Here is a 22,510-nt window from a genome sequence, read left to right as displayed (position 1 = left end):
GTAATAGGTATAAGCATGTTCTTCTGGATCCAGTGGATCAAAATGTTAAGATGTTGAGCATCTCTGATGTGTTTTCTCTGATTGTTGCTCTACATTTAACACCTAACGTAAATGTTTTTGTTTTTTATTTACTGGTTTAGTATCCTGGGTCTTAAATACCATCTTAAATCCTGGCTAACATCAGCCGGGACAGCTCTTGTTTCCCCCCACAGCCTTCAAAGTACAAGGGCTGTTGGATGGGCACCCAAACATGCTCATCACTGAAGAGCGCATCATGTGAGTGAATGCATCCTTCTTGGCCCAAACATTTGCCTTGGCCGTAAAAACTGTTGTTTCCTTCGCAACACGTGTTTAGCGAATGCTTCGCATACGACGGAGCTAGCGAGTGTCGTCGTCGTCGTTAGCGCAGGAAAACGATATCACCACCTCGACGAGCGCCAGAAAAGCTGGTGCGTAAGTGCACGCTCTGATCTTCCGAGTCGACGCGTAGCGAGCGCTCAATGGGGAAACAATCAGCCGAGCTTCATGTTGGTCAACAACAACAAAAAAACCTGTTTCTGGTTTCCTCTGCGCACCAGCTGCTGGTTCCCCTGCGACGAGTCGCTGGCAACACAACAAAAAAGAAAAACCCAGAACATTCTCAGGTGCTTCTGCTCTTATTAGTGGTGTTGATTACAAGGTCTGAACAATAGACAATTACTGGAAAAATGTGACCAGGCAACGTTAGCCGCACATGTGATGTGCATGTGTCACGGAGAGGGGAAACGGGAGGACAGCGGCGCAGCGACCACGGTGTTTAATCCAGTCGTATATCACCAGGAAGACGAGTTTTTCCTGACAGCTGAACAATTGCGGAAGACAAACGAAATGTATGGTTTTCACGGCTCGGTTTTTTTTTTTCCTCCAAGATTTTCCTTTTTTTTTCACACAATGACTGGGAAACATTGGACATAGCTAACCACACACGCAAACATCCAGTCATTATCTTCTGCTTTGCAGAAGGTGGGAAGAGAAAACACAGATGAGTCCAGGCTCCAGGCTTCTGTCCTCATGGAGGTTTCTGGTATCCATTGATTGGAGTCGCTGCCTGAGTACAAAAAAAAACATAAACTGTAAGTAAAGATGACCAAAGTCAATAAGTCTCAAGTATCTGCGAGAAGGGATTCACAGTGAGAACGGGGTAATAATGGAAAAATTACATTATCAGTTTTTATTGTCTTTCCTTACAGATAAAATATTCACTTCTTCTTCTTACTTAACCCACATCCTTCCAATACAAGTGAATGCACGTAAGACGCTTTGAAACAAGGGGTGATAAGTGCGGATAAGCTAGCAAACAGCAGGCTAACATTTGAACTTTTAGCATTGGAACTGTGGAAGTTTAGCTGCCGTTTTTACGCGACATGAATTAACGAGAGTCCGTCCGCCAGTTTGGGTTCACGCAGAACTACAAAAACTCTACTTTTACGGCATACGAACGACTGTGTTTGCGTTTTCACTCACGTTAGACCGTCAGAGTTTGGCGCAAAGAACCACCATATCTTTAGCACACTGCCAGGTTGCCAAGTTTGGGGTCACCTATAGAATTTTTGTTGTGTTTTCCAATAAAAGTCACACTATTATTCATCAAGAGTTGCAAAATTAATCGAAAATATAGTCAAGACATTGACAAGGTTTGCTTTGCTTTCATCAAAGAACCAACAAAACTGTTTTCAGCTGTGCTAACATCATTGCACAAGGGTTTTCTAATCATCCAATAGTCTTCTAACACCATTAGCAAACACAATGTACCATTAGAACACTGGAAATGGGCCTCTATACACCTATGTACATATTCCATTGAAAACCAACTAGTTTGCAGCTAGAATAGTCGTTTACCACATTAACAATGTATAGAGTGTATTTATGATTCATTTAACGTTAGATTCATTGAAAAAAAAGTGCTTTTCCTTCAAAAAATAAGGACATTTCTAAGTGAACCCAAACTGTAAGGACAAACTCCTTATGAGAAATTGCTGCTGCTGAAATGGAATATGAGATTGAGTGTGCATGTGTGCGATGCTTGTAGAATGCACAAATGCGTAGCAGCTCTACACGAACGTTGGAAAGTATGACGCGACCTAAAAGCAGAGATGCACTCACGGACACTGAACACGCAGCTGAAACCACGTATGACTGAAGTTTCAAGGTTTCATTTGAACGGGCAGATCAATGCTCCTAATATCAATCTATTCAGGCAGCAGTTGTGGTTTTGCTTCGCGTTTTTGTGTCACATTACTTTGTCGATCTACATGCTGCGAATTTGCTGTTCGCATAAATCATGTCAGGGCTCGTGATGCGTTTTATCATAGCCGTTTCCTTTATGTCTCCGGCAGTCCCTGCTCCTCCAGCTACATTTCCTCCCTCTCTCAGCTCTGCAGGGACTGAAAGAGAGAGTGGGGGAAAAAAAAAAAAAAAGCAAAAATACTCCCAGCATCATCTGCACTCAATCAGAATAATTATCCCAAGAAATGCAATGCAGAGCCCGTGAGAGGTGAGGGGAATGTAGCACAGAGGCTACTGGCAATCACTTCCCTCCAGTCATTATTAGTCATCTCTCTGCTGCTTTGGACCAGGACGTGGACGGTTTGGGAAGACGCCATGTGCAGCCGACAGACGGGGGGGGGGGTGGATACGGGCCTGAAAAGGGCCTGATGTGACTCCGGTGCATAGAAACTATCAGCGATCTCTGAAGACTCTGGCAGCACAACAGCTCCACTGGGGACTGGCAGCCGTTCACACACATGTATTAGCATTATGCTCCATCTGTCAGGCTTCCTCTTGAAAAACACTGAACATGTCACTCTGAAGACACGGCGAGCTTTTAAGAAATTCCCCACGGCGGACCAGCGAACACCTTTTTTGGGTGCTTCCTTTAGAAAACACTCGAGTTCGACGATGAAGCTTTTTGAGACCGTGTCAGGAGTTCTGAAGGAGAAAGTGTTTTTTTGTCAAACATGGCGGGGTTTCCTTTCTGATTGCAAAACGGATTTTGCAACCGAAAGTTTCACAAAAAAAAGGAGCCCTCGAAGTCAGACAAAAACTAAACAAAACACTGATTAGACTCCAGTACCCATGAAGTATCCGTTTTATGGATTTTCTGGCAGCGCTGCAAGTCCACAGGGGGCTGGCAGTTGTCCTCAGATGACTATCTTTGTGTTTTGAATTTGAATTTCACCCCTGAGATTTGTACTTGTCTGCCGTCCAAAGGTTTTGAGGCGACGAACCCGGCGAGAGGATCTTCTCTTCTCTGTTAAGCATGTGCCAAAGCTTTAAAATATGACTTTGACCAAACACAGAGTGTCAACTGTGCTCATAAAAGATGTGAACCTGTGACCTGACCGTGGAACGAGATGTCGAATTACGAATTATTTGACTCTTTGTGAAATGTCCACTGGGATGAATGAATAAAAGAAAACACAGATAATTGAATAAATTGAAGCCACAAAACTTTTCTCTTGAATGGCCATCAGGGGGCCACGATAGACATTCGTAAAAGACTGTACTTCTGACTTTTATTGTTGTCATCTCACGTTTAACTTAATTTTATGGTCTTGAGATGAACAAGCAAACTATTTTCTAATGTTTTGACACTAACAGAATATTTTAAAACAGCCATGGTAACACCCTGTAGGACCTAGTCCCCAGTGGCCATGTAGTTAAAGCTCCCATAGACCGGATGTTCCAGTGAACGCTGTTTTTTGGTGTGTATCTGCGCCATTACCACGTTTATGAAGCCCTACAGTTTGGAAACCAACAGTTCAGCCACTGCTGAGAACGCTGGGTTTTATTGTATTCCCGGAACGGTGACGTAAGGATCCCGTCTCCTGAACAGCAGATCCTCCTGGTCCGGGCACATCCGGTTGCGTACATTGAACCGCAGAAGAAGAAGAAGAACGTCCGTTGTGGAGGTGTTTCACTAGCGACAGTGTCTTCTGACTCTGGGTCAAAGTCGTAAAAAAGGGACTGCGGCGGGGAGTCGTTTTGATAATGAGTCGCAGTGCATCCGACGTTCCAGAGGGGGGAGCTGCGCTTCTGAGAGCTGACGTGCTAATTACGTCACTTCCAGGTACCTGGCCAATCACAAGACAGTTGGGAAAGCTCTCGTTGGCTGGCCAATCACAACACAGTCTGTCTTCAGAGTGTGAGATTTCGGTCTGAAACAGTGCGGCTGACGAGAGCTTCAGTGAGGAGAGATTTTTATCGGCTCGTTTGCAGCAGCTAGGAGTTTTTTGACCATAAAAACAAGCTAATGTAAGTAAGTAGACCTCCATAACTCACATATATGTGTCATATGATCACTCTATGGGAGCTTTAATTTAAGCAGCCATGTTAACAGATCAGTGTTCACACCACACGGACAGCTGCACTCGTCCACAAAACCGCTGCAGGACGGTCGTGGTTCCCAGCAAAAACAGAGAGAAAAGATTTGTTGATAATGATATTTACCTACGCAAAGTACTTATGTTACCTGTCAGCGCTTGATTTATAAAACAAAAACAAAAAAACCCTCTCATAATCAAAACAGATTGACATTCTACCAGCATGACTTAAAGCGGACACCTCTCCGCTGTAGTTTTAGCGTCTCAACTGAACCCGAATACAATAAAAACATAAATATTATATTTTTGTGAACTGTTTTAGCAGCTGTGCAGATTCTCTCTCTCGTTCCCAACTGTCACAGATAAATCAGAAAACGAGGTCAGAATCATATCGGTGGTGTGGGGGAGACGCAACACGCGACACGTCCACTCTGAACCTTTTTAAACCCCATCATCAGCCAAGCAGATTCTTCTCAGGAACCTTCACGTTAAACCTGCGACTGAGCTTTGACTGATTGATAATTAATCAATTTTCCAGCAAATATACTTCACATTTTCCTGATTTTTGACCCCTGAAATGCGAGGATCTGTTGCTCGTCTTTGTCAGGTATCAGAGTACAGCGAACATATTAGTGTTGGAGCGTCTCGAGCTGCGGGGAAATTTCCTGATACTTTCGTCGGCGAAATAATGAGGACAATAACAGGCAGATTATTGGATAATGAAAATAATCGCCGTCCGTATTCACGTAGGAGAGATCTGAGGAAATCTGAAATTTGTTATGTTCCATGTTTTTCTTGCCAGAGAGCTTTTTAACTAACCCTATGGGTACTTCAAAATCCGCTTCCTCTTCTAAGAGGCTGCAGCTGACAGAGACACCCACGTAGATGCATGCGTCCAAGATGAACTTTGGTGAATCTGAACACTTCCTAATGAATCTCTAATATTTGGCCCCGGAGGTTTGCACACGTCTGCTGTCCAAAGATTTCCTAAGACTGAACCGGTGCACTTTAAAGGGCCCATATTGTGCAAAATCAACTTTTTAATCATTTTAGTAGTGATATTTGGGACTCAGTGGGCCATACCAGTCCCCAAAATGCGAAAAAACAAGACTCAGTCATGTTTTAGTGGTTCCACTTAGTGTAAGTATAGGCGATAACACCCCACTTCACAGCTCCACCGTAGCTCCACCTTGTCCCTGTGAAATACGAGAGTGCAGGCGAGGGAGGAAGAGTGGCTGCACAGCGGAGCACAGTGTTTTACACAAACTTCCAGCCTCAGAGGATTTTTGTGTCCAGTGGATATATTTTATTTATAAAAAAAAATGTTCACAAGCTTCACAAGCCCTTTGTAGTTGATCGTGTGTGTAAATTCCTATGCTAGAAAAACACCTTGAACGCACCAGTTACGTGCCTGCAGTTAGCGAGTGACGTGTGGATCGGTGATATGAGGAGCACGCATTTGAAAGCACTGCAGAAAGATGTAGATGTTGTCCTACATTTCTTCTCAACCAAAGGCTGCCTTTCTGTCGTGTTTCCACGTTCTCTCCTCGTGTTGTTGATCCACACACGTCAGTTGCAGCTGCGGTAACACTGGTGCATTCAAGGTGTTTTTCTAGCGTAGGAACTTACATACACGCCGCGCCACGCGGCGCATTAATCGTTTTTCTTCGATTCTAATGTTTCGCGAGAAGCCAAAATCGTGGTCACTCTATGCATTACGGTGAAACGCGGTAACAACGGGTAAACGGACATTACTATGGGGTATACGGAGCGGGGGTTGTGACGACGGTGCATGACAATAGGTGATAAGTGGCGACAGTATGGCTGTGGATAGTAAAGCCCAATTTATACTTCTGCGTAAAGTGCTCTGCGTAGGCTACGCAGAGTCCTCTGCGTCGACGCAGAGCATGTCGAAGAGCCTCTGTGTCCGTCACTCCGTCAATGGACAACGGAGACGGCAAGAGCTACGATTGGTCCTCAGGACAGACTGAGCGAAGCTGCTTTGTGCTGGCTCACAGTGCACCGAGCGTCCACAGACGAGGAGCTGATCCCCGCCGATAACGCCGCTGCCAAACTATAAATACGTCATATCTTAACACACACAGCACATGTTTAGACTCTAAATGGCCAATTTCTCGCCTCAAATTATCTTAAAAGTGCGTTCCGTGACACAGAAAAGTGAGAAACGGCCACTGTTTCAACAACAACAGTCTTTCTCTCTCGACGCCATTGCTCACTGTAGCCAGAAGCACAACAACCTTGCGCAGCGACCCCTACTGATCGGGCGGGAAATTGCAGCGCGTGTCCGTCACCACGACGCAGAAGTATAAAGGCTCGAGGCGTCTCCGTGGTGACGCAGACGGATAACGCATACGCAGTCGGAGAAGTATAATGTGGCCTTAAGTTAGATCGACACTCCCCTGGAAGCAGTGGATGTGTGTTTACCTGGGTCTCATTCACATGTAAATGACCAGGCACAAAACCAAGCGTTCTGAAAAGGGCTGTTTTGTCAGAGTTATTGAACTGCTATTGTGCTTCATCCTTATGATATTTTGACTAAAGCATGACACAGCACATGTTCATTAGGGCACCAGGACCTAGTTTAACTTGGGGTAATAGGGTATAACATGGGCTCTTTAATATTTACACGTTTACCTTTCGGCTGCAGTGGAGCAGATTATTTAAACATAACCTGGTGCAACGTTCACGTTCAACCCTCCAGACTTTACAGAGAGAGAAACTTAAACCAATACCTGGTTAAAGAAGTCCTCGTACAGCGCGTTTGACGTCTCCACCTGAGACTCCAGAGCAGCCGCTTCATCCACGTCCCATGACGTTAAACTGCTTCAAGAGAAAGGCAGGTTATAAATATATGAAGAAGGCCGTGCGTAGGTTAAGGTTGTGCAGGGACATTAAAGGTCCAGTGTGTGTCATTTAGCGGTGCCTGTCGAGAGAAAATGAATAAAGTATGTTGTAATTAATGTATTAATAATCTCGATATTATGAACGGTAGTGTTTTTGTACGTGGTTTTTCTTCCCTGTGTGAATTATTTGTGCGCTTTTAATATTTTATGAAAAGCATGTTTCAGGACTTCTCTGTGACTTCTGCTATCACTTTTTGGTGCAGATGATTCATACATGTCATACCTGAACTTTAGGGGCTGCAATTTTTTATGCAAAAAATTTAAATATGATATTTAACCCTTTAAGGTATTAATCATTTACTACTACTACTATTACTCGACCACACTTTAAGTCACTATATCTCGTTGAAAAATGCATCAAGCTAAACTGACTAACAATTCTGATTGTTGCACTTTATGAATTATGCAAACCAGGTTTATTATGAACAGACGTCTCAACCATTTGGAAGAGGCCTCTATCTGAAATACTGTAGGTCTAATTTAAAAAAAATAAAAAATAAAATGTATCATAAGTTAAAGGTGCCATATGTAAGAATGTGGCCAAAAACTGTTACTACATTCAAATTCAAAATACAGAGGTTTCGTTTTTGACTGGCAACCCATAGTTGCTCAGCAGCTGAGACTCTACTGACTGCAATGATTGGTAGACGGCAGTAGGTGGCGCCACATGCCAAAACATGATTTCAAAACATAAACATGATTTGCAGTCTGCAAAATATTTTTTTAATGTGAATATTTTGGCTGTACTGTTGTTGTTGGTGAGTTCAGTTTGTTATATGAACATTATTCCTGAGTCTCTGTGACATATTAGGAGGATTTTATGGCCAGTTGCTTTAGATTTATTACATAATGCACCTTTAATAAAATAATAAAAATGCAAAGAAATAATTTTTCCTTTGCTTTTTTCTTGGTGTGTACCTTAAAGGGTTAAACTGTATTACATGCAAGTAAGAGTAAGAGTTGCTGCCGTTTGCCTTGTCCATTATTTCTTACCCGTCACAGCGCTCCGTGTCCTGAAGGGGGCAGCGCAGGCTCTGGTTGGGACCGTCGCCATGAGAGCTCATCCGAAGTTTCTCAGCTTCCTTTTCCAGCATGTTGACCTGCTGCAGCAGAGCGTCCCTCTCCTCTGTCAGAGAGTCTTTGAACCTACAGGTAGAAGACAATAAAGCAGAATTTGTTTTTTTAGACTTTAATGACATATGAGAGCTTACGGGCCTTGTACATACAGTGAGTGTCAAACCTCTGAAGTTTGGGATCCTGTGTTTTTTTTAGAGGGCTGATTTTAAATGGCATTTGTGCGCAACGTGTAGTCGCTTGTCTTTTTTTTTTTCCTCAGGATTTTGTGGTTGTGGTTTGGCTTTGACTGACAGCGACAACAAAAGCAAACAACCCAACAATGGAACCCAACCCAACAGCTGTCATCAGCCACACTGTTTGGGATTTTTCACTTTTGTAGCCTGGAAATTCCTGATCTGCATCACCATTTTACAAACTGGTCCCATGTATTTCAAGCAGAGCCGTTTCTTGCTATATGCGGACTATGCAGCTGCATAGGGCCCCGCGGCCACCAGGGGGGCCCCCAAACTGCAAGTTCAGACTCATATTTTATTATATTTTTGAGAATTAAAAGTAGCTGTCTTTATTTGCATGTATTGGATGCATTCATCATTTGCAAAGCATGTAAGTGTTTGTCGGGTAATCAGAAAAAGTTAGGAATCTCTACCTCGAGTTTGGAAAAAATAGGGGCCCCCAAATAGTATCTCGCATAGGGCCCCCAAACAGCTAGAAACGGCCCTGATTTCAAGCACAGTCAGTAACCATTGCTCTTCCTGTCCGTCGCTTACATTAAGATCATCATATAAGACACATTCACAGACTTCAGACACCACTAATGCATATACAGTATATGTGTCTCAGAGCAGAGGAAGTTGCTGAATTTTCCACGATTTAAAATGTACTTTTTAAACACTTAGCAACTTTTTTTTTTTAAAGTACGATTAGTCAGAAGAAACAGCATATTTATCACTTTCCAGGTCCTTTAATGTGCCTCCAGCAGGTTTTGTGCTCCTGTTTCGTGGTAAATTCGTCAGTAATTAAAACACCTACCTCTTGACGCAGCACATCCAGCAGCGCTGTTGCTGACACAGCCACTCAAACTGCTCCGCCGTCTCTTGCAGTTTCCTCAGGCTTCCTCGGTTCTCCTGCTGCAGAGCGCTCACCTGCAAAGCAGTAAATCAGGGTAACTCAGCATCTTTTCTGGGTTTCAATCCTGATCAGAGGAAGACAAACAACCCCTCGCACTCACCGCTGTCATCTGGAAAGATCCAGAAAAGTCAGACTTAATCTCTGACTCCCGGAGCTTTTCATAATAATTCACAGACTCGATCCACCACAAACAAATGTTCTCACTAGTTTTCTCTCTGTGAATCTGCAGTGTTCTCTGGGACGTGTGCAGATCTCCAGCAGAAGATAATTGTAGACGTGGTTGTTTGATGGACTGGTTGAAACAGAGGCCAGTGACTGAGAAAGTCTCTGTAGCCAAATGTAAAACAAAAAAACACTCCTGACAGGTATTGAGTAATGTTTCACTAATGCCCAGACACCAAACACACGGACCAAATGCCAGCAAAATCTGAATTAGTGTGTTCTCTAGGGTGGTTGTAGTTTTTAAAATGTGGCTATGGAACGTACATTTAAACTTGAGGTTTTACATTTCATGAAAATAATTACTCAAAGTCCTGTGTCTGGCTGTTATTCTTTTGCTTTTTTTTTTTTACAGTGGCACCCTGCCACGCTGACCAAAATTAGACGGAGACAGCATGTATGGTGATAATACATCACTGGAGATTGGAGGAGCTGCCAGTGAAGCTTTCTGCAGGAGTTGGCTGAGAGCGTGACAAAGAGAAATACTCCTCATTCACTGAGAAGCTGTTAAAAGTCCAGCACTTACATCTATACTGTAGATACATGTACTCAGTGTTCACTCAGAGGACAGCAAAAGACGATGAAAATGTCTAATCCTGACATCTGCTGGACAAAAAATGACATTGCATGAAATAAAATGTTATTTTATTATTTTATTGTAAGTTAATTTATTTAGCCTAAGTTGTGAGTTTTGTGTGACTGCTGCAGTCCACTTTTTTCCCCCACATGTTTAGTAAATTTTATTTAATGCACATTACATTTGTCTTGTATACAGTTACAATACAGATTGTGTTTGTTTTTAAGGAATCTGAATAATAACAATAACAATATTGTTGTTGTAGTAGTTATAAACATAGAAGACATTTCTCAGTAACAGTAGCAAGAGTTAGCTTTTCAGTAGCTAGTTCACTATCTAATTATCTATCTAGCCAGCTAACTAATTTGCTATATTTCCAATTATCCATTTTGCCAGCTAGTGTGGTATCTATGTAATTATTTATCTAGCCAGCTAGCTAGTTCACTGTCTAGCTAATTCACTATCGATCTAGCCAGCTAGCGGATTGGCTATCTTTCCAATGATCCATCTCGCCAGTTAGTTAGTGCGGTATCTAGCTAATTATTTATCTAGCCAGCTAGCTAGTTCACTATCTAGCTAATTCACTAATTATCTATCTAGCCAGTTAGTTAGAAAATTCACTAGATACCGCACTATCTAGCCAGCTAGAGCGTTAGCTATCTAGACGGCTAGATAGTTAGCTATCTCGCTAATTATCTATATTTCCAGCAAGCTAGTTTGCTATCTGTGTTTAAGTGCGACTTCTTAGTGACAGAAAGATAAAAAGCTCGTCTCTTTTCAGAACGTAATAAAACTTTACGTGCAGCCTTTTACATGTTGTTGACGTTTTTCTGGAGCTTTATATCTGGTCTCTGCTCAACAGGAGACAGAAAATACAACTTTCATCTGCTTTAGGGGGTCACAGACAGAGGGGAAAATGGCAAAAAGAACTCCTGAAGAGAACATAATAGAGTATGATATAGAGAATATTCTGTACTCTTCTTCTTTACCTCTGTCTGATGAGCGTTACTTAAATCCTTTAGCTCGTCTGTCAGAGTTTTGTTGATGAGCTGAAGCTCCTCCAGCTCCAAAGTCTTTCTGTTACAGATACACAAAGACATTATTCATACATGCATACATGCATATAGAGGAGTCCGACTGATTTATGACATACAAAGAAGAAATATCAATCAAATGTACCTTTAATTTATTGTATACAGCAATGTATTGTACATTTTGGGCCTATTGTGGCCAATTTAGCAGCCTTAGTAGGTTTCTTTAGTTCTTCAGTGGACAGATAGTTTTTGTATAAATTGGTGGTTTCCACTTGTCTGTATCCATCTTCTCTTGTAGACAGGTTTACCTGTGGAGCTCCACCCGGAGGCCCTCTGTCAGCTCCGCCCTGCGCTGGGCCTCGGCGCGCAGCTCCGCCCGGAGGCTCTCTGCCGCTGCCGCTCTGTGCTGGGCCTCGGCGTCGAGCTCCTCCACCAGGCCCTCCAGCTTCACCTCGGAGCTCTGGAGACAGAAGAGCTCTGAACCGACCTGGCTCAGCAGCTCCGCGTCGCGGGAACTCTCCTCCACCAGCAGGACCACGCGGTGCTGCAGCGACACCACCAGGTCCTGCAGGAAAAACACAGCATTACGTACTGTGCATACTGTGTATGTACCCACTTTATATCATTCATTTCCTTATAATTGCCCCATTTATTTGGATAAATCTGTAACTTTAAATGGATAGTTCTGTTTTTTGAAGACTGTTTGTACCTTAAAATACCTTCACAATACATTTGCTGTTTAATTTCGGTGTTAGACTGACTTTTGCATACGTAAACTGAAGTTTGAAACTGCTCACTCTTGCACACCAAAGTCCATTGAGAAAATTAGCAATTATATATCATGGGGACACAGTGGCTGCTGGTCGACTGCTGCCTTGTTTGGTGAGTTTGTGCCACTTAGGTAACTGGCAACCCGTGGTTGCTCGGCAGCTGAGACTCTACTGACTGCAATGATTGGTAGATAAACATGATTTGCAGTCTGCAAAATGTTTTTTTAATGCAAATATTTTGTCTGTACTGTTGTTGTTGGTGAGTTCAGTTTGTTATATGAACATTATTCCTGAGTCTCTGTGACAAATTAGGAGGATTTTATGGCCAGTTGATTTAGATTTATTACATAATGCACCTTTAAACTTATGGATGGAGGCAGTAGTGGATCAAGAACTGTGAACTGTGATGTAAAATCGCTGATTTTCTCTATGGACTTTGGTGCTGAAAGTGAGCAGTTTCACAAACTTGAATTACAATATTCTTTTGATGGCGTAAAACCCATCCCAGTCCCAAATCCCTTTTTATATCTCGTACAGAATCTACAAATAAAAACCCAACTATTCGTGCAGGTCGACGAGGTTGTGGCAAGTCCAAACCTGAAGCTACGTCAAATCCGTGCAGGGAAACACACGCTCTTCACAACCTCATCTGTATCAGCTACGGGGGGTTTTTGGAGGAACTGAAAATCCTGGTAAAACGTGGTCTACAAACAAATCACTGCATTTTAAATATGCACTGACTGTGAGCACAGTTCTACTGTGATTAGTGTAATTGTAGCAGAGCACCCAAAATAGCGTGTAGTGATCCTTGGTAAACTTGGAATTAAACTCTTTTTGTCTTGTTATTTTAGATGCTTTTCACAAATCCAAAGACTTTTATGAGATATTCACGTCCCTGTGCTTTTGTCAGTTCCAGTCGTCACCTGCTGCTGCTGGATCACGCCGGCGAGCTGCTCCTGCTTCAGCCTCAGCTCCACGTTCAGCTGCTCCTGGTGGACGAGTCGCAAGGTCACGGCGCTGAGGTCATTCTGCAGCTTCCTCTCACGCTGTCTGGACAAGAGGAAGTCCCTGTCCAGAAGAGCTGCACACACACACACACACACACACACACACACACACACACACACACACACACAGCAGCAGAAACACGACACATTAAACCAACGTGGTTTATTATACTCATTATATATTTATTATATTACTAACTTTTAACTAACTGGCACTAACGAAACCTAAATATCATCAGATTGTCTCCAAGTGGAATTAAATTATTTGTGCCTTGAAACAATTGAACCTTAACTTTTTATCACAAAATATATAGGAGTTTTGTGACTTTTGTCACTTTATGACACCGTGAATTTAGAAATGATGAAAAATGATTGGCATCTTAGGTGCAATAAATTAAATAATGACTCAGTTAAGCACATTTATGTTGAAATATTGAATTCTATAATTCAATATTATATTATATATATACTGTCATATAATTTAAAGGATGATATCTTTTTTTAACTAATTTTTTTTTTTTTTTTTAAGAATAATTATTATTATCTTATCTGTTCCCAATATGTTATATGATTTATTTTATTTTTTCATTCCTGAGTATTTTTTTTTTCATTCTGAAGAAGCAAATTAAACAACCAAATTTGTTTGAAAAAGTGAAAAATGAACAGCAGTGCAAATTAAGAGTCTGCAATTTTTTATTCATTGTTCATAATCAATCATCATAAAATGTCAAAAAAATTATAATTCTGGAATTTAATGAATTCTTTGTTATACAGAGCAAAGAAACCAGACAATATTCACATTCAAGAAGCGGGAAAATCAGATAAACTTTGTTTTAATTATTGAGAAATTATCCAATTATCACCCGGTCCTAATAAAGTGGCAACTTAATGTAAAGAGTAAACTAGAGGCAGAGAATACTTACCTTTGTCGTGAGACAGGCGCGTGCACTTGGCCGTCAGATACTGAATCTGACTGTAGTCCTCGTCCCGCTGTGATCTGAAAAACCTCCTCATGCTCCTGAGTTTCTAAACTGCTCTGACCTTTCAGAAAATAAAATAAAATTTAAAAAAAAACTCCCATGATCCTCAGGGCAGAGGAGCAGGAGCCTCCCTCATGGTCAGAGAACACCTTCACAGTTCCTCTGTGTCAAAGACAAGACTTGGACCTTTTTCTAAAGCAAGATTAACAGCGTTAATCCAAGCTGCTGTTGCCATAACATGGAGGTGAGGTGATCTGCTGTTGCTGTGTGTTGGTGCCAACTGGCCTGATGCTTGAATAAATAGGAAAGTGATGAGTCATAAGTACTAAATGATGTCTTCTTCTTCTTCTTCTTCTTCTTCTGATGAATTTGTCTCTTATGAGTTTTCCCTGAAGGCAGAGCAGACGTGTTCAGACGGCGTCACAACAGCAGCCTCAGGTTAGTGCTTTTATTATGTGGGATTACAGATTGTTGGGGTTTTTTTAATAGATGAAAATCCCACTGGTATTTGCCCTGTGAATGTACAAATACGTGTTTAAAATGTGTTAAATATATGATAATAAGACGTACAATTAGCACAACGTGTCGTCGGAGATTAAAGAAAACAAACTGCAGCCACTTTAACCTCAATGTAAAAGTGTCGTCGCTTGTTTTTATGTGAAACACTTTGAAATGTGTATGAAAAGTTTTACGCACAGGAAGTATATGAATTTAATATATGAATGCTGTTAACATTTTCTGCCAGCAGATGGAGACAAAGCAAAAGAAAACTCAAACAGATCAGATCCAAACACTTTGAAATGAACTATTTTATCATTTCAATTTAAATGATACTTGTTGAATCTTTTGTGGCTATAGAAGAAAAGCATATTGAGATTAAATTCAAATTAAAAAAGCATCTTTAAATAAATATCAGCTGTCACAGCTCAGTGTCAGATTAACAACAAATGGAACAAAGGAATTTGCATATTCATACATAGTGGAGGTCAATTAATCAAATTGATATTTACCTCTTTTTTTTACATTTTAGAAATAAAAGTTTAAAAAATATAGAGCTAGATTTTTATTTTTAAATAATCAACATTGGCCAATTGTCACAAATGACACTTTTATTCTCATAAACTTGAAATCTTTATTTTCTTTTAGCTTTTGATGACCGGTTTCACGTCTTTCATGTTAAATTTATACATCATTTTATTGGAAATAGAGTAAATAATAGAACTACAGTGGAATTTTGCCATTGTGGGACAAGTAAAGGATTATTTTATTGATCTTAAAATAGAGTAGATTGTAGCAAAAGACCATTTATCTTAATTTTAAGCATTTTTTTGTGTTTCTTCTTTTCATTAAAACAGTTTTCATACACTTTATCAGATCAGTTCAGATTTATAATCTGTTTAATCCTGTAATAATTCTCCTGAGAGTCACCAGCAAGAGAAACTACCTGATTCTTTTCTATTTAAAGGGAAGTGAGGAGCCTTTACGTACTGATCTGATTGTATTCATCGTCACTCGAAGCAGAGGATGTTCAAAATTGGCCTTTATTTAAAAAAAAGGGAAGAAGGAAAAAAAAGGAAAAAGGAACCCACCATGCTAACTGCATAACTGCTGCTTCAGTAACATAACAGTTGTAGATAGAAAATGGCTTTGGACATCGACACAAAGCGTCCTGTTTAAAATAAATAAATACAACATCCTGCCCCCCCCAAAAGGAGAAGGAAAGAAAACATCATCACAGAGAAACTCATCCCACAGCTCCACGCCGCGTCAAACAGGAAGTCAAGAGACAAAATTCAGCTTTAAATTCACACGCACACACGTTCACGTCAACACGGAGTCGTCACGCCGTGTTCGTCGGTCCACAGACGCACACACACACCTGTCCACCACCACCACCAGTGGGTAAATCTACTGTTACAAGCATTTTTTTTCTTTTTGATTCAGTGTGGCGTCAGTCACATGACAACATGCACAGATCATGTCAGTAGTCTTCCAACATTAGCATTTAAAAAAATAAAAAAATGAAATAAAAAAAAAATACTGAAAAAGCTGCCGTAACTGAGGTCAGGATGCTCTCTGGAAGAATAAAATAGGAGAAAAAAAAGGTCAGTTTAAAAACATGTTTCTTTCTCAACATAAAACATTCACCTTCTGTTCTGTTGACCAATGAAGACGGACATTAAAGTCTCATTTGTGTTGGTGCTGGAGCTGAGAGGCGATACGTCATTCTGGGAAAGACTAATGTGTATTAAAGCTGCGGTAGGCAACACACGTTTGTTGTTATTAACGAATAATTCCATAATTTACCATTTAAACGTGATGTAAATCAAGCGATCTGAGAGAGAACTAGACTTCTCAACCTCCTGTTTTCAGTCTTAGGGAAATCTATGTTGGATGACAAGAGACTGACCAATCATAGGGAGAAAGAGAGAGAGAGGGCGCCTCCTATTGGCTTTTCTACTTGACATCTGTACGTGCATGTCCGTTCAGTGGAAAAGCCATTGAGAACAACTGTGTGGACTGCAGAGCAAACCAAATAAACCAAAATAGGAAAAAGTCTTTAAAAAGTTGTGGATAATTAGCGCAAAACAACAAAACATATACACCTGTCTGTGCTCATCTTGTGGGCGGGGCTAAGGATCTCAAAGCGTTAGAATTTAAAGACACTTTTGCCTATTAATCCTGAAGACAACAGATTTAAAACTTTAAAACAACGCCGAGTCAGCATTTCCAACTAGTTTTCTTTTTTTTACTATTATTATATCATCTAACCCTTTATTTTTAAGCTAAAACGTTCACCTTCTTTAATTGTAATGTCTTCAGGATTTAGTACATTTAGTACAAACCTGTGTGCTGTGTTTACATTTAGCCCTTAAATCAACAATTGCTTGATTACTAATGAAACTACAAAGTTGACTCTGTTTGTGAGTTGATGCTAACGTCGGCTAATCACCGCCCAGCTCCAGCGTCATGCTTTGTTTCACAGATTTCTTCTTTTTCCTTGCATGTAATCAGATTTAAACACTCTACTCGACAAATCTAATCAATGTGTTGTTGTTTTAGGACATTCTCGAGCATCTGCTGCTCGTCTTGGTCTTAAATTTGATTCAACTGAACATTTATGATTAATTATTGACTAACATTTAGCAACTAGCATTTTACAAATCTGACTCTTATCTTCCAGAGAGAACATTATTCCCAAACATCATTATCCACAGAAAACAAAAAGACTCTCCAGCAAACAAACATGTTTAAATCCTTGTTTAGCTTTCACTAACGCAGTTAAACGTAACAGCAAAACAGGAAATCATCACTTTTGTGGAGGTTTTTGCTGGTGTGACGAAAACACGGCGGCGTGAACGATCGCCCAATCTGGAACTAATGTGTTTCACTAACTGTGGACTCTTACTTTGAAAGAGTCGGAGCAGACCTGTAGTCACATTTACAAGCTTAAGGATTGTTAGCGGCTGACGGGGCTTTTTTTTTTTTTTTTATAAGCAGCCCCGGGGTCTTACTTTAGCTTGGCTGCTGCCCTCGAGCTAATCCCGTGCTAGCCTGACAGCTACTACTACAAACCTTTAATGCTTTCTTGACCCGACAGCGCGAGGCTAACACGGACTAAAACAGTAACGCAGAGAAGTAACAGCGAAAACTCACACTTCTTATTGGGTTCTCCTTGTTATGCAACGAGAGAGAGAGAAAGAGAGGTCACATCTCTGGAAATATAGCTGATTTAAATCACATTGACACATTTGAAGGGGTCTAAAAGACGTGCATGGATGGCTGATGGCAGTTCTTTCACACACACACACACACACACACACACACACACACACACAGACTTGTTTGCCAAGTTTCACAGCTTAGTGCTCGTAGCGTTGAAAGAGCAAAAATCTTGACTCTAGCAGCTGAATTTGTACACTTTCGACAGACAAACACATCCAGTCTATGAAGTCCGTTTCATCAAAGAGCCTAAGTCTCAGTTTCCTGCTGATTCACTAGCTCTACGTGTCCGAGAAGCTTCTTCAGAGCATTTTTTAGAGCATCAAATCATCAGGAAAAAGAACGCCATACAATATTGACTCTGTCGTTTTAGTCGAATATAATGCCTCGATTGGATTTTTGTTCGTTTCAATGCTCATAATAGAAGCAGAACCACGGAGGAAACTCACCAACACAGACACAGTCAAATAAGCAATAAGTCCAGCTGAGGATCAGTAGTTTTCATCCCACTAATGTCAGTTTAACAAAATGCAGGCAGTAGAAATAATATAATAAAATAAAATAAAAATAAAAGTATTGCACTGGTTTGGAGTGAGTCTATTGATAGGTGGTGGTGGTCGTCATATAAATAGCAACAACAATAACCAAACAGCAATACCATAATAATAATAATAATAATAACGCTAATAAAAACAGTTCAGACTAAGGTGTTCTCTCCCTCCTCTGCTTTACCACTGCTGCCAGCTGAAGTCGTCGTTGGATCCGAAGATGAGGAAGAAGCCCATGATGGTCCCGAAGATGACGAGGTTACCCGTTAGCACGAGCGCACACGCCCCCCAGGCGATCTGTGAACAAGCGGTTCACAGAACAGTGAGCACGAGATTGTTTGTACCAGCTGCTCTACGACGACTGCATGTGTCAGTTTCTCTGCACAGGAACCAAACGTACAAAACTAGAAAAAAATTTGATTTGGTTTGAAAGTTTTTCAGCTTCTTCAACTTAAGCTAACACTGAAAATGAAGTAAGATGGACTGTCATTACCTTTGTGCATAAAAGCAATGAATACAATGTTGTAATAACAATACTTTCCCCCTTGGTTCATCATTTTAAAACCCTTTCAGATTTATTTTTACTAGGGATCAGTTTAGTGACTCTATTTCACCCCAAGACAAAGCTTAAAACTAACTTACAACTTCAGCTCTCGCGAAGACTACGGGCAGACCGAAGGCTGAGATGACGATGCCCGTCGTGAGGAAGATGGCCAGCTCTCTGCAGGCGTTACTGGCCGAGTCTGTGTCGTCCACCAGCCTCCGCGAGATGCAGTAAGGGATGGGAGCGAGGATGTAGAAGAAGAGGAGGAACAGCGGCCAGTATTTGCTGCGGAGACAGAAAAAGAAAAAAGATTAACAGTTATTACAAATTCAGCAATTGTTGTTTGGACCAAATTATGTCATTATCAGGACACAGATTTACCAGTTAAAAACTGAAATTAAGAGCACATATTTTGGGAAAAACAGCCAGTATATTGAAGTAAAAAATAAAGACCAAAATACATGCACATTATCTACAATAAACAAGGAAAAGTCCGACATTTTTGGTGTGGACCAGTCTGTATTATAAACATGTCATATGTTAGACAGGCTCTGATATTAACTCACTGCTTCCTCTCCTTCTCACTACTTTTACATGAACTACTTTTGAGTTATTAAGCAAGAGAAACATGCCTGCCCTGCCGTAACTAATACCTTGACAGATTTTATTCATTTACAGAGTCTGTGTGTTATTTTGCCCTGATAAAGATTAAAAAATAATCCACAAAAATGTCAGATTGGGAATCAATATATGCAAAATGTCTCTGTTACATTCAGTGTTGTCTGAAATGTCCTGGACTTAGTTGATGTTATGTCTTTCAGGATTTCCGGGATTTAATACATCTCGTTTTCGGGAAAAAATATGAATCCCTAGTGTGAAACAGGCTGTAATAGTGTGGTCCTGTGAAGGCAGTGATCCTCAACAAGCCTGGGTCTACTACACCCAATACTGGTCCACTCAGTGCTGGCTACTGGACCACAGAGCTGTAATGTGGCGACAGCAAATGTTCATCCTCTGTGGAAAAAAACCTCTCTGCCACTCCCAACGACATATTCTCAGTGTAAGTGTTTCTCTGCTGCAGCAGAAGCCACAAAACATCTTGTGGATATGGATACGGTAGCTAATTTGCTTCTCATCCTGCAAAACACGACAGTTTTGTTGGGTTTTATGTTGTACATTGTTTCTGAAATGGGAAAAAATGAAATCTGTCTGTGATTTTGATCATTTTCCACAACAGCATTTCTCAGTAAAGGATGAGTTTCATTTTACATGATGTGATATCTAAATATACTCGAGTTTCAGTTCCAGTCCTGCTCTCTATATGCATATACGCTCTCCTTCCTCCTTTTGCGACACATTCCTCATTAAATAACCCTTTTTTTGTGCTTACTTTATAACTTTTCCCTAGCAGCTTATCTTGTGATAACGGTGCAGCTGAGTTTTCACAGGTATCTGCAGTGAATATGTGCAACTTAACAGTGGGATTTGGAAACGTGACGCCTCCAGTGTGTGAAGACACTCAAGAAATAATTGCATCAGTAAAGTAGGAGATAAAAATCATCATGATCATTAAGGGGAAGATCATTTAAAGAAGACTGAGTTCACTTATTTATAGCTGTGAACTGTGACTCCATCTCCCATGATGCACGTTAGCACCAAATGTTGAACAGTATCCTTAATAACACACACACACACACAGAAGGCTTACATTTTGTGTGACAGTGGTACTTACTCGTACACGGGCAGGGCACATCCGAGCATGAGGAACATGAGGCCAATTGCCCCTCCGAAGGACAGGCTGATGAGAGCTGCAGGACAGATGGACACACAGAGAGGAGAATGAGAATCACAGCAAGGACCGCGCCACATAACCTCAGATTCTGCCAGTACGGCAGCGAACGCTGCGATGGTAGTCTTGAGACAGATGTGTCACCCAGGGTGCAAGTGATGCAGTGCGTATCTCAAACATGCCCATTGCTCTTGCTGTTAAACGCTAATAAAGCAGCTGTCGAGGTGGATTCTGTGTATGATATCATCGTTCTTTAAAATAACTTCTGTTCTGAAGCGAGCAAGTTTGTTTAACACATTTCACCGCAGATGCAAATGGCAGAATTGCTATTCTGCGGACGATTCAAGAAAATGAACTCTGATCTGTTTAAATCTGAAGTGCATCAGGCTGCTGTAGAAACAAGGCAGCACACACTAAAATACACACAAAAAATGTAATAAGGCTAGAGAAACTAACTTATTTTTTTATTTTGAACACATACAAACATAGTTATTGATAATTGATTCAATGTTCTGCCACTAAACGTTCCTACAAATGTTACACACTGAGGGACACACTGATACTGTGCTTATGTGGCTCCTCTCACTGAATTATCACAGCATCAGCAGGGCCCCTGGCTACTGTGGCTATCATGTGACGAATCAGCTGGTCTCACATGTTATAACAGCGTACTTCACAGTCTAATAATGCACACTACTGTGTCTATATGTTAAAATAATTTCAAAACCGCAGTAGGTGGATGTGCTTGTTCACTGAATCCACATGCACAGCATCTCAATCACAGACTTAAGTGTTAGCATCACAACAATAATAACTACTACGTTGTTCCTGCGCTAACAGGATCATCGTCAACTGAGGCTGCACTGTTCGACGTTGCGTGGCGACTAACTACTAGTAATTAATGCGTAATTGTTTATAGCGCAGCTAATCAATTGAGGTTATCCCGTTAGCGTATGCTAATGACTTGTACTGGCCCCGCAGCTAGCTAGAGTACAGTTAGCTCGTGGGACGTAATAACGCATCAATTTAATCTCCGCGCTGTTTTTTTGCGCAGAGACACGAGCCGAGTCTGAGTTCGGACTCTTTTAATTCAAGGTATAACACAGTGGAAAGTGGCTAACCTTTAATCCCGGCCATTTCTCTTGGACAAAAGCCCGACGTACAGCCGTGGTGCGTGACAACAGTGCCCCCTTCTTCCCACGGCCCGGAGTCCGAGTCCAGCACCGCGAGCCCCGCTGCGTTCACGTGCTGCAGCTAAAAACGGAATTATGTGTACTTGTGCTAAAAAAGACGTCTCGGGAAAACACAGTTTTCGCTCTAATTGTAATATTTAACGTGTGGAATTCTGAGTCAGTGTTTACAATTTTACTTTGCTCATTTTCCCCGCTTTGCTGAATTATATCCCAATATTGTTTATGTTTTCAGTCGCTTCCACCTCATACATCGCTCATTTAAAGACATCTCTGTTATTTGACTTTGAAATATCTCAACGTTCTGCCTTTATTTAACTTTTTTTTTCTACCTTTGATCTGCACATGGAGTACCGGACGAAAAGGCAGCAGCGTGAGCTTGTGTCCCCGAGTTTTCCGTGAAATCCGTGTCACACTCTTGAGTGTGCGGCGTTTTAATTGGACCATGAAGGCAGCATTTGCCTGCGTCACCTCTCAATTAACCAAACAAGATTATTTAAAAATGCCAATTTTTATTTATTAATTTCCATCCGTGTTGTGTCCACTTGAAGGTGGCACCTAGAGTCCAGTCCCAGCTGACCGAGTGCAAAGTTATGGGACAGAGCTAGTTATCGTGTTATAGGCAGTGTTTTACCTTTG

The 22,510-nt window shown here is 41.1% G+C and overlaps 1 protein-coding gene across 1 annotated transcript; it reads right to left on the bottom strand.

Annotated features, from left to right (window-relative positions):
* Positions 1–18,498: 18,498 nt before the first annotated feature.
* On the bottom strand, positions 18,499–21,859 carry LOC310928879 (leptin receptor overlapping transcript-like 1). The gene is made up of 4 exons (XM_083891539.1): positions 21,803–21,859; positions 20,625–20,700; positions 18,991–19,177; positions 18,499–18,645 (listed from the first exon to the last, which is right to left on the bottom strand). Exons 1-4 carry the CDS (start codon positions 21,816–21,818, stop codon positions 18,529–18,531), a joined length of 396 nt encoding a protein of 131 aa, XP_083747665.1. The 5' UTR covers positions 21,819–21,859; the 3' UTR covers positions 18,499–18,528.
* Positions 21,860–22,510: the final 651 nt, after the last annotated feature.

This window comes from Microchirus variegatus (genome assembly GCF_963457635.1).
Source record: "Microchirus variegatus genome assembly, chromosome: 6".
Lineage (NCBI taxonomy): Eukaryota > Metazoa > Chordata > Actinopteri > Pleuronectiformes > Soleidae > Microchirus > Microchirus variegatus.
The sequence above is the reverse complement of the archived record's forward strand: the minus strand, read 5'-3'. Positions and strand labels throughout refer to the sequence as shown.